The 13,538-nt window shown below is 42.1% G+C and overlaps 1 protein-coding gene across 1 annotated transcript in view; it reads right to left on the bottom strand.

The window, feature by feature from the left end:
* Positions 1 to 4,601: 4,601 nt before the first annotated feature.
* DNA2 (DNA replication helicase/nuclease 2) overlaps positions 4,602 to 13,538 on the bottom strand; it is a 64,989-nt gene continuing 56,052 nt past the window's right edge. Inside the window, exons 14-17 of the mRNA XM_011994092.1 lie at positions 10,387 to 10,476; positions 9,612 to 9,794; positions 7,239 to 7,385; positions 4,602 to 5,634 (exon numbers count right to left, since the gene is read on the bottom strand). Coding sequence (XP_011849482.1) covers positions 5,566 to 5,634; positions 7,239 to 7,385; positions 9,612 to 9,794; positions 10,387 to 10,476 — 489 coding nt within the window. The 3' untranslated portion in view covers positions 4,602 to 5,565. The remainder of the gene's footprint in view (positions 5,635 to 7,238; positions 7,386 to 9,611; positions 9,795 to 10,386; positions 10,477 to 13,538) is intronic.

Consider the following 13,538-nt stretch of genomic DNA (forward strand, 5'->3'; position numbering starts at 1 on the left):
AAAAAAAAAAAAAAAGTTATATATATATACATCTTATGATCCCAGTTTTAGTTTATCAATAAATACAGCAATATGAATATATACCTATATACGTGTATATATAGTTAGAAAAATAAATGCATAGGTAAGAGACTGAGTAAAGTACTTGAAAATGTTAATAGTTACAATGTGTGGGTGGGGGCATTGTGATTACTTTTTTCCCTAAACTATTGTGTGTGTGTTTAAACTTTTAGGTTTGAGGGCATACGTGAAGGTTGGTTGCACAGGTGAACTCATGTCATGGGGGTTTGTTGTACAGATTATTTCATCACCCAGTTAGGTCCAGTATCCGATGGTTATCTTTTCTACTTCTCTCCCTCCTCCCATCCTCGTCTTTCAAGTAGACCCCAGTGTCTGTTGTTCCCCCCTTTTTTTTTAAGACAGGGTTTCACCATGTTGGCCAGGCTGGTCTCAAACTCCACAGCTCAAGTGATCCACCCACCTCAGCCTCCCAAAGTGTTGGGATTACAGGCATGAGCAACCGCACCTGGCCTTTCTTTTCCCATCTTTGTGTTTCATGAGTTATTTAGCTACCATTAATTTTTATTTTATTTTTTACAGAGATGGGGTCTCACTATGTTGCCCAGGCTGGTCTCAAACTCCTGGCCTCTAGTGATCCTCCTGTCTCAACCGTCCAAAGTGCTGGGATTATAGGCATGAGCCACCATACCCAGCCTACAAGTCATCTTTTTCATGAGCAATATGGTCCACTGAATCCAGATGGACCACCTTGTCACATCATGCCACAGAGCTTTCAGCCTTAGCCTTAGCTGGCTCATGACATGATTTTCTTACAATGACAATTGTAATGCTTCTGAACATTTGTATAGCACCTGGAAGATGTTACCACGCCGGGCGGTGCAGGGGAAGGGAGATACACATAGTGGCCGGGAAAACTGCAGAATTCCTAATCAGAAAACGTGGGTTCTGGCAATCACTTGCCATGGGGTCATATGCTAACACAGACTATCTATGCTAGGTTCTCTATAGGGTTTAATTGAGAAAATATCCATGAAAAATATTGATAAATATTAAAGTATCCTACTAATTACAACTGCTGCTTTAAAAAAGCAGTAAACAGGCCGGCTTTGGTAGCTCATGCCTGTAATCCCAGCACTTTGGGAGGCCAAGGTGGGAGGATCACCTGGTCAGGAGTTCGAGACCAGTCTGGCTAACACAGTGAAACCTCGTCTCTACTAAAAATACAAAAATTAGCCAGGCATGGTGGTGCATGCCTGTAATCCCAGCTACCTGGAAGGCTAAGGCAGGAGAATCACTGGAACCCAGAAGGCAGAGGCTATAGTGATCCAAGATCTCACCACTGCACTCCAGCCTGGGCAACAGAGTGAGACTCCATCTCAAAAAAAAGAAAAAGAAAAAAAGCAGTAAACAGCCAGATGTGGTACCTCATGCCTGTAATCCAAGTACTTTGAGAGGCTGAGGCAGGAGGAATGCGTGAGGCCTAAAGTTCCAGACTACCCTGGCCAACATAGCAAGACCCTGTTTCTAAAAACAAATTTTTTCTAGTTAGCAGGGTGTAGTGGTGTGCACTGGTAGTCCCAGCTACTCAGGAGGCTGTGACAGAAGGACAACTTGAGGCCAGGCGTCTGAGGTTGCAGTGAACTATGATCCTGCCATGCACTCTAGCCTGGCCAACAGAGACTCCATCTCTTAAGAAATAAATAAATAAATAAAAGCAGTAAATACTATGAAGCTCCATATGGGTACTATTATAGTACTGTATGCAGATGAAGATAATTCTTTTGGCTGGGAGAAAAATCAGAAAAGGCTTTTTGGAGAAGGTGGCACCTTAAAGTCTTTCTAAGTGGGTAGAGATGCCTAAATGGTGATGGAAGAACAGACAAATCTAGAGAGCAGATCAAATGGGAAACAGAATAGGCATGCACAGGAACAGCAAAAATAGTTTCATATGGTTACAACCAATACACAAAGACCCCATTAAAGAATAATCACTGTTACAAACCATGGGTTCCGACCTACTAGTGGGACATGAAAGCAATTTTAACAGGTTGCAATTAGCTTTGTTTTTATTTTTCATTTTATTTTATTTGAGACAGAGTCTCACTCTGTCACCCAGGCTGGAGTGCAATGGCATGATCTTGGCTTACTACAACCTCCACCTCCACCTGCTTGAATCGGGTTCAAGTGATTCTTGTGCCTCAGCTTCCCGAGTAGCTGGGATTACAGGCGTGCACCACCATGCCCAGCTAACTTTTCTATTTTTAGTAGAGACGGGGTTTTACCATGTTGGCCAGGCTGGTCTTGAACTCCTGACCTCAAGTGATCCGCCTACCTTAACCTCGCAAAGTGCTGGGATTATAGGCGTGAGCCACCGTGCCCAGCCACACTTTGTTTTTAATGGAATAGAGTGGAACATACCAGGGTATATCACAAAGGGTAAATATTGTCTTATGGCAGTATTGTTTCAGATGCATATGCATATACAAATTTACATTGAGTCATGATGTAAAATGGATTTTCTTATTGCAGGTGTGGTATTTTTGGTTTAAATACTAGCCTAGATCATCATAGACCAAACTATGTAATTACTAAAGGATGAGATTACAAATAAATTTCATTTTCTGGCCGGGCACGGTGGCTCATGCTTGTAATCCCAGCACCTTGGGAGGCCGAGGCAGGCAAATCATGAGGTCAGAAGTTCGAGACCAGCATGGCCAACACAGTGAAAAGCCGACTCTACTAAAAACACAAAAATTAGCTGGCATGGTGGCAGGTGCCTGTAATCCCAGCTACTCGGGAGTCTAAGGCAGGAGAATCGCTTGAACCTGGGAAGCGGAGGTTGCAATGAGCTGAGATTTTGCCATTGCACTCCAGCCTGGGTGACAGAGCTAGATTCCATCTCAAAAAAAAAAAGGAAATTTCATTTTCTAAAATATGTAGTGTTTGAAATTCTTACTAAAATATGTACTGCTCTGTAATTAGAGGGGGAAAAATGTTTTGTTTTGTTTTGTTTTTTTTGAAACGGAGTTTCACTCTTATTGCCCAGGCTGGAGTGCAATGGCGCAATCTCGGCTCACTGCAACTTCCACCTCCCCGGCTCAAGTGATTCTCCTGCCTCAGTCTCCCAAGTAGCTGGGATTACAGGCTCCCGCCACCGCACCCAGCTAATTTTTGTATTTTTAGTAGAGACAGGGTTTCACTGTGTTGGCCAGGCTGGTCTCGAACTCCTGACCTCAGCTGATCCACCCGCCTCGGCCTCCCAAAATGCTGGGAATACAGGCATGAGCCACCGCACCCAGGCCAAAAATGTTTTAAAGAAAGAAAAATTATGCCAAGATCTTTAAGCACAGAGAACTGTGAGATGATGTCATTTACAGAAATAGGGATCACAGGAGGAAGGCATTAAATGAAGATGGAAATTTCCAATTTCTTTGTACTAAGTCTAAAATGTTCACAGAATATTCTGAAGGCATTGGCTGGAAGGCAGCTATATAACGAGAACTTGGAAGACAGGGTGTAGTACAGGTTTAGTAAACAGCCACATGGGTGATGGGTGAAGCCAGTAACTGTCCAAGGAGAAAGAAGAGGACCAAACCAGACTTGGAGCTCTGGGGAAAACCCACTGTTAGACAGCCAGGAATAAGGAGAAAAGAAAGGAATTGGAGACAGCAGCAAAAGGGAAGTCAGGGGGAGGGGGACAGGAACTCTGAACTGATTCAGGAGAGGGGCCACTGGAACAGTCACATTGTCTTTGCATTGTGGCTTTATACTTTTTTTTTTTTTTTTTTGAGATGGAGTCTTGCGCTTGTCACCCAGGCTGGAGTGTAGTGGTGTGATCTCGGCTCACTGCAACCTCCACCTCCCCGGTTCAAGCAATTCTCCTGCCTCAGCCTCCTGAGTAACTGGGATTACAAGCGCCCACCACCATACCCGGTTAATTTTTTTGTGTTATTAGTAGAGACAGGGTTTCACCATGTTGGCCAGGCTGGTCTCGAACTCCTGACCTCAGGTGATCCACCTGCCACAGCCTCCCAAGGTGCTGGGATTACAGGCGTGAGCCACCATGCCCAGCTTCCTAACTCTTTTAAACAATTAAATGGCTAGACTCTTATCACCAAGACAGATCAACAAAAAAAAAAAAAAAAAAAAAAAAAAAAAAGGAAACACAGAACACATCCCCAGGTTCTCTTCTATGGAGCTTTACTTTTCCAGCCATATGAACCTGTAATGAAGCAAAAGGACTTTCTTATTCATTTCATTCCCAGAAACTGAAATTACTATCAGATTCCTTCCTGATTTATACTCTCATTATATCTAACCAATATTTACGTTTCATCACAGCAACCTCTCCCGTTTGTCCTATCTGATCTTATAACCTCTCCACGAACAAGCCCATCCTGGGTGCCCTTCATAAATCTCGTAATAATATCAGTGCTGCTTGGTTTCAGCTTTCCAGCATGATCAATACTTCACTTGTCACTATTAGAACCCTGAGTTTAATTACTATTAAACTATTCACTTGTCACTATGATAACCCTGAGTTTAATTACTATTCAGTATTAATAATTGACACAGTAAGATCCATTAGTAAAAAAATTTATTAAAAAACTTCAAGTAATAATTTAAAAAAACACATGAGGTAGAAACAAAAATTTTAACATATTTAGCATTCATTAAAAAAAAACCCTCAAGAGAAATGGAAGATTTCCAACCCCCAGAAGATCTGTTAGCCCAAGATTTTAACCTTAAAGGTTAAAATCTGTTCCCATATAAATAATTAATCATCTTGAGGCTATTTTGTTTTACAAAACATCTTTACACAAAAAGGGAAAACTGAGTGATGCCCCCAAACATAGGGGCATATGAACATATGTGAAAATAGGAATCTACTTTTTAAATTTGTTATCAATTCAGAAAACAATATTTGTTGCAAAAGACGATGTAAGAATTATTTTCTTTTATATCAAAATCCACTCTAGAATACCGAAATACTGAATACTGAAAACAAAAAAGGGGGATAGTAAGGGAGGATAGAAAATTAACAGGAAGTAATCAATTCATGTCATAAAAGACTAGGTTTAGAGTGAAAACACATCTGATAGCAGAAAAAATCCTAGCAAAATGGCCTTTGGATTAGGGACCTCAAAATACAGAAAAGAATCACACTTACATTCTCATCATCACAAGACTGTGCTTAAATGATGAAAACAAATCAAATCCCTTTATCAAGTCTTTCAAATAAAGTTCTTACAATGATATCTACAAAATCAAATTAGTCCTGAAATGTCTGACTTAAAAGTTTAAAGCCCAAAGTCAAAAGTTAATCCATCTTCAAAGCTGGTAAAAATTTATCAAACTCTTTCTCTAGATCAGGCAAAAATACATGTATAGAACCCATAAATTTAGACTTTTCACAGTTTTGGGTACACCTGTGCTTAAAAACATAAATACTGCATGAAATTTTGTATGGTGATAAAATTTTCTGTATAGGCACGAGCTAGAGGAGATACTGCTCTAGTATGAAAAGGCAAGGGAAATAGTATTTTATTCTCTTTGAAAGTCACCCAATATGTGGCAAAGATTTCCATGTTCTCTTGATGGAAGATCAATGATGTAAAATAAATTAAGGAAGAAATATTTAGCACAATACAGAATGGCATAAATTTATGATGTTATTATTTAATATTTTGTAATCTGATTTACAGGACCACAAAAACAAATACAGATCTTTATGGCATTCTATGAATAATTACGCCCTTAAGCCATAAGAGTTATTTATCTTTTTTTTTTGAGACAGAGTTTTGCTCTTGTTGCCCAGGCTGGACTGCAATGGTGCGATTTCGGCTCACCGCAACCTCTGCCTCCCGAGTTCAAGAGATTCTCCTGCCTCAGCCTCCCGAGTAGCTGGGATTACAGGCATGCGCCACCATGCCCGGCTAATTTTGTATTTTTAGTAGAGACAGGGTTTCTCCATGTTGGTCAGGCTAGTCTCAAACTCCCAACCTCAGGTAATCTGCCTGTCTTGGCCTCCCAAAGTGCTGGGATTACAAGCGTGAGCTACTGCGCCTGGCCTCAGTTATTTATCTTAGCCTAATTCATACCTTCATAAGAAGTACAAAGTTCTTATGAAGCCTAAGAACTTCATACACTTTTTTTGTTTGTTTGTTTTTTTGAGATGGAGTCTTGCCCTGTCGTCAGGCTAGAATGCAATGGCGCAGTCTCAGCTCACTGCAACCTCCGCCTCCCGGGTGCAAGCGATTCTCCTGCCTCAGCCTCCTGAGTAGCTGGGACTACAGGCGCATGTCACCATGACCAACTAATTTTTGTATTTTTAGTACAGACAGGAGTTCACCGTGTTAGCCAGGATAGTCTCAATCTCAACCTTGCGATCCACCTGCTTCAGCCTCCTAAAGTGCTGGGATTACAGGCGTGAGTCACCGCGCCCAGCCCATACACATTTTTTAAAAATGATTTATCTTAAGGCCAGGTGCAGTGGCTCACCTCCTCTCTACTAAAAATTTTAAAAATTAGCCAGGCATGGTGGTACATACCTGTGGTCCAAGCTACTGGGAAGGCTAAGTGGGAGTCCAGGAGGTCAAGGCTGCAGTGAGCAGTGATCCCACCACTACACTCCAGCCTGAGTGAAGTTAGGCACCACTTCTTGGGGAAAAAAAAGGCTGAGTGTGGTGGCTGACACCTGTAGTCCCAGCACTTTGGGAGGAGGCGAGTGAATCACTTAAGCCCAGGTCTTCAAAACCAGCCTGGGCAACATGGTGAAACACTGTCTTTACAAAACAAATACAAAAATTATCTGGGCATGGTGGCATGCACCTGTGGGCGCAGCTACTGGGGAGGCTGAGGTAGGAAGATCACTTGAGCCTGGGAGATTGAGGCTTCAGTGAGCTCTGATCATATCACTGCACTGCAGCCTGGGTGGCAAAGCAAGGCCCTGTATTTAAAAAACAAAAACAAACAAAAAAATCTTAAAAAATAAATAATGCTCCATTTTAATCTAATCATTTGTTCCGGGTTAAAAAAAGGTTATAGGCCGGGAGCCGTGGCTCACATCTGTAATCACAGCACTTTGGGAGGCATAGGCGGGGGGATCGCTTGAGCTTAGGAGTTCAAGACCAGCTTATGCTGGTTAATTTAAACAAGTATATAAATACTCACAACAGTGCAATCAAATGTGACCATATACAAAACAAAAAGGATATTAATTTTTCTGAATTTAAATGATTAAGCAGCTTCTCCAAAGGAGGATAGCAGTTTAGTGAGGGCACGCACCCCAGGAGAATCAGTTTATGCTTGGCTCTGGTTATAGCAACATTAAGACGTCGCCAGTCTTTCAAGAGTTCACCAACCTGTAAGAAATATAATTTTCAATTATTCAAGTTCAAAGGAATGGCTGAATATATTATAACACATCCCTACACAATGGACAACTGTGCAAATTTAAGAATAGAATGAGGCCAGGTATGATGGCTCATGCCTGTAATCCCAGCACTTTGGGAGGCTGAGGCAGGTAGATCACTGGAGACCAGAAGTTCAAGACCAGCCTGTGCAACACAGTAAGACCCCATCTCTACAAAATATACAAAAATTAGCCAGGCGTGGTGGTGCGCACCTGTGGTCCCAGCTACTCAGGAGGCTGAGATGAGAGGATCACTGAGCCAGGGCTGCTTGAGCCCAGGAAGTCAAGGCAAGGACGCAGTGGGCCATAACCATGCCTCCACACTCCAGCCTGGGTGACAAAGGGAAACTGTCTCAAAAAAAAAAGAAAAGGAGACTATCTGAGGTAAGAACTGAGTAGATGAGGGATGGAGTACAAAGGAAACCTTTTATTATGTATATTTTAAAACCATATGGATATACTATACAGTTGAGAAAAATGAACTAAGGAGAGGTAAAAATAAGAAAACAAACAAACAAAAAAAACTATTTTGGGAGATGAACGTAGGAGGATTGCTAGAGCTCGGGAGTCGCCCACCAGCCTGCACAACATGGCGAAACGCCATCTTTACAAAAAAATTAAAAAATTTACTGGGTGTGGTGGTGCATGCCTGTAATCCCAGCTACTCAGGAGGCTGAGATGGGAGAATCACTGAGCCAGGGAGGTGGACATTACAGTGAGCCGAGATTGTGCCATTGCACTCCAGTCAGGGTGACAGAGGCAGATCCTGTCTTGGGGAAAAAAAAAAAATCAAACCTCCATTATCTATAAATTTGAAAGTATACAAGGAAGATCTTATATGAAACAGGCCTCAAATACAACAGCCAAGGGGTGGAAGCAACCACTCCATCTGACAGATGAATGGATAAATAAAATGTGGTACATAGAGACAATGGAGTATTATTCATTCTTAAAAAGGAAAGAAATCCTGTCACATACTACAACAGGATGAACTAGCTGGCTAAGTGAAATAAGTTAGTCACAAAAAGATAAATACTGTACAATTCTACTTATATGAGGTACTTAGATTAGTCAAATTCAGAGATAGAATGTAGAATGGTGGTTACAGGGGCTTGGGGAAGAATAAAATGGGTAGTTAATCATGAATACAGAGTTAGATTTGAAAATGAAAAAGTTCCAGAGATTGTTGAACAACAGTGTGAATGTACTTAACACTAATTAAACCGTACACCTAAAAATGGTAAGATGGGCCGGGCACGGTGGCTCAGGCCTGGAATCCCAGCACTTTGGGAGGCCAAGGCGGGCGGATCACCTGAGGTCAGGGATTCGAGACCAGCCTGGACAACATGGTGAAACCCAGTCTCTCCAAATACAAAAATTAGCCAGGCATGATGGTGGATGCCTGTAATCCCAGCTACTCGGGAAGCTGAGAAGGAAGAATCACTTGCACCTGGGAGGCAAAGGTTGCAGTGAGCCGAGATCGCACTACTGCACTCCAGCCTGGGTGACAAGAGGAAATGCTGTCTCAAAAAAGAAAAAAAGAAAGAAAAAAGAAAAGAAAAAAATGGTAAGATATACATTTTATGTGTTCTTTTAAACCAAAATTTTATCTTTTTAAAAAAATGGAATACATCTGCAGAATGTGCAATTTTGTTACATAGGTATACATGTGCCATGGCGGTTTGCAGCACTTATTGACCCGTCGGTTAAGTTCCCTCCCCTCATCCCCAAGCCCCTAAAGGCCATGGTATATGTTGTTCCCCTTTCTGTGTCCACGTGTTCTCAATGTTAAACCACAATTTTTATTTATTTATTTATTTTTTATTTTTTTAGAGACAGAGTCTTGCTCTGTTGCCCAGGCTGGAGTACAATGGTGCAATTTCTGCTCACTGCAACCTCCACCTCCTGGGTTCAAGTAATTATCCTGCCTTAGTCTCCCAAGTAGCTGGGAATACAGGCGCACACCACCACGCCCAGCTAATTTTTGTATTTTTAGTAGAGATGGGGTGTCGCCATGTTGGTCAGGCTGGCCTCAAACTCCTGACCTCAGGTGATCCACCCGCCTTGGCCTCCCAGGGGGCTGGGATTACAGGCGTGAGCCACCGCGCCCGGCCCACAATTTTTTAAAGAGAGAGAAATGACCCAAATCAATCAGTAGCAAACACAATTAACTCACAGTTCCATCCTTATTACTTCTAACAAAAGATACTAGGACAATACTTTTGTCCCTTCCTTGGTATTTGTCTACTGTATTAACTTCGACCATTCCAATAGAAGAATGTGCCAATAAATCATTGATGATCTTTAACTGCTGCCTGTACGGTGCAATAATACCAATATCAGAGGGACTGCATCCAGCCTAAATAGAAAAAGACACAATTTAAAAGAAAGAAATCCTGATTAAGTTAAACTTGTCTGAATTTAATAATTAAATGCTTACATTATATGACCAACTGATGTTTATAACACTTTCCTATCTCAAAGACTGAATACAATTACTGAATTTGCTCTAAATTTGTCAGTATTTCCCATGATGAAACAATTCCTTAGACATTGCTCCCTTAATTTTGAGAGTTTCATGGCAATGTAATGGATTATATGCCATTAAAACAGTGCTCACACACACACAGTACAAAGAAATACATTTCACCTTCTGCTATTTATTTCACAGAAAAGTTTCCAATCCCCAATCCCTACTGTGACAATAGTCACAGTATTGTCGCAATTAGAATCAGCTGACATTACAAAAAGTTATTATCGTAAATGAAAACTCCAAATGTCATTATAAAATATTACATGTCTTAGATACATTTTCTCAAAATAAAAACAATGGGGCTTCAATCCCCTTATCTTAATAAATGAGAGTTAATGTCAGATCAGAAGTTTCTTACAGTCTAATATTCTATTATTCTGTACTTTAATATTTATTAGCCTTGAAAATTCTAAATTACCTTAATAAAAATGGAGGTTAGGAAAACTATGACCTTGGCTTCTGTTATATTGCTCACACCACCTTTTTCAACTTGTTCTGGTGCAGGAACCTAAGTAGAAAAATATACAGCCTGCTGATAATACAATCTCTAAAGTAAAGAGTACTATAAGTAAGCAAGTGGCCATAAAGACTGTACTACTGATTTGGAGATGAAAAATATCTTTGTCTAAAAGATGAAGGTGAAAGAATCAACAAAAACGAATTATATTAATATTAGTCACTTTCAGAAAGCTACGCAGAGGCCATCTATCTTAAACATGCTATGACTGAGGCTAAAATACCTACGAAAGCTGATCACACACTGAACTTCACATACTTTACTTTGTTATCCCCCATTTTATAGGAATCAAAGGCAGAAAAGAATAAGTAACTTTCCCAAGGCCTCACAATAAACTGTGGCACTAGTATTTGAACTCAGGGTGGCTGGGCACGATGGCTCATGCCTGTAATCCCAGCACTTTGGGAGACCGAGGCAGGCGGATCACAAGGTCAGGAGTTCGAGATCAGCCTGGCCAACATGGTGAAACCCCGTCTCTACTAAAAATACAAAAATTAGCTGGGCGTGGTGGCGCGTGCCTGTAATCCCAGCTACTCGGGAGATTGAGGAAGGAAAATCGCTTGAATCTGGGAGTCGGAGGTTGGGAGTCCAGCCTGGGAGTCAGAGTGAGACTCTGTCTCAGAAACAAACAAACTTAGATCTGGGTCTCATATCTATGCTCTTTCCATTTTCTTGTCCCCTTTTATACAAATAACGGAGCAGATAAAACTGCTGCCATACCTGATACATCTCTTCAAAGACTACTTTCCCTCCTACATCATCCCTAAGCAAACTTGATTATTTTTAATACAACTTACTTGGAATCCTGATGGTAAAAAAGAGAAAATCCAAGTAGCAAAAATAAAGATTCTGAGCGATCGCTGGTGAAGGAAATAAATGCAACTTACAATTAGTAAGCTAGAATCATGGTTTATGAAAGCTGTCATTTGTGGCCGGGTGTGGTGGCTCACGCCTGTAATCCCAGCACTTTGGGAGGCTGAGGCAGGCAGATCACAAGGTCAGGAGATCGAGACCATCTGGCTAACAAGATGAAACCCTGTCTCTACCAAAAATACAAAGAATTAGCCAGGCGTGGTGGCAGGCGCCTGTAGTCCCAGCTACCTGGGAGGCTGAGGTAGGAGGATGGCGTAAACCTGGGAGATGGAACTTGCAGTGAGCCGAGATCGCGCCAGCCTGGGCGACAGAGCAAGACTCTGTCTCAAAAAAAAAAAAAAAAGAAAAAAGAAAGCAGTCATTTGTGAATGAGTTTATCTGAATCAGTTTTCCAAAGTCTGCCTGCACCTAGGTGTTAAGATAAAATAAAATTCTTCAACCTGAGTTGTTAAGGGTAGTATCTATGAGATGAAAATTCCATTACAGACATGTAGTAGAGCCCTATTTTTAACAACCAGCTTTGAGAAATGCAGACAAGGGCATTAAAAACACACACACACACACACACACACACACACACACACACACAAATCAAGCTGGCTCCATCCATCCATCTTTTTTATTTATTTTATCTTTATATTTTTGAGATGGAGTCTCGCTCTGTCGCCCAGGCTGAAGGGCAGTGGCGTGATCTCGGCTCACTGCAACCTCAGCCTCCTGGGTTCAAGCGATTCTCCTGCCTCAGCATCCTGAGTAGTTGGGATTACAGGCGTGCGCCACCAGGCCCAGCTAATTTTTGTATTTTTAGTAGAGATGAGGTTTCACCATGTTGGTCAGGCTGGTCTCAAACTCCTGAACTCAGGTGATCTGCCTGCCTCGGCCTCCAAAGTGCTGGGATTGCAGGCATGAGCCACCCAATCCGGCCATCCATCTTTTTTTTTTTTTTTTTGAGACAGTTTCACTCTTGTTGCCCAGGCCAGAGTACAATGGCGCAGTCTCAGCTCTCTGCAACCTCCGCCTCCTGGGTTCAAGCAATTCTCCTGTATCACCCTCCCAAGTAACCGGGATTACAGGCATGTGCCACCACACCCGGCTAATTTTAGTGGAGACGGGGTTTCTCCACGTTGGTCAGGCTGGTCTCAAACTCCCGACCTCAGGTGATCTGCCCGCCTTGGCCTCCCAAAGTGCTGGGATTATAGGCATGAGTCACCGAGCCCGGCCGCCAGCCATCCATCTTAATAACAGGAGACAATGATTTTAGAGTAATATGCTCATATAATTGGTTGCTATATCCTTATTTTATTTTCTTGAGACAGGGTCTTGCTCTGTTGTCCAAGCTGGATTGCAGTGGTGCAATCATAGCTCATGGCAGCTTCAACCTCTGGAATTCAGTGATCCTCCTGCTTCAGCCTCCTAAGTAGCTAGGACTGCAGGTGCACAATGCCACACCAGATAATTTTTTTTTTTAAGTTCGGAGACAGAGTCTCGCTCTGTCGCCCAGGCTAGAGTGCAGCGGCGTGATCTTGGCTCACTGCAACCTCTGTCTCCCGGGTTCAAGCGATTCTCCTACCTCAAGCCCCCTGAGTAGCTGGGACTACAGGCAAGCACCATACCCGGATAATTTTTTTATATTTTTAGTAGAGACAGGGTTTCACCATGTTGGTCAGGCTAGTCTTGAACTCCTGAACTCAAATCATCCGCCTGCCTCAGCCTCCCAAAGTGCTGGGATTACAGGCATGAGCCACTATGCCCAGGCACATCTAGATAATTTTATAAAGAAATTTTTTTTCTTTTTTTTAGGAACAGGGTCTCACTATGTTGCCCAGGCTGGCCCTGAACTCCTGGCCTCAAGTGATTCTCCTGCCTCAGCCTCCCAAAGTTGCAGGATTATAGGCATGAGCCACCAAGCCCAGATGGTTACTATATTTTTATTTGAACTTATGTAAAGACTTCCAACTCAATGCTGAGAAACACTACATAAAGCAAAATGTAGAAATACAGGGTAAAAACTTAATTCTTAGTTCCCAGAAATAAGAATCAAGTAATTTAAAGTCCTTGTGAAAGGCCAGGCGCCGTGGCTCACGGCTGTAATCCTAGCACTTGGGGCAGTGGAAGAGGGCATATCACTTGAGGCCAGGAGTTTGACACCAGCCTGGCCAACATGGTGAAACCCTGTCTCT

The sequence above is a fragment of the Mandrillus leucophaeus genome, unplaced genomic scaffold (genome assembly GCF_000951045.1).
Source record: "Mandrillus leucophaeus isolate KB7577 unplaced genomic scaffold, Mleu.le_1.0 Scaffold441, whole genome shotgun sequence".
Lineage (NCBI taxonomy): Eukaryota > Metazoa > Chordata > Mammalia > Primates > Cercopithecidae > Mandrillus > Mandrillus leucophaeus.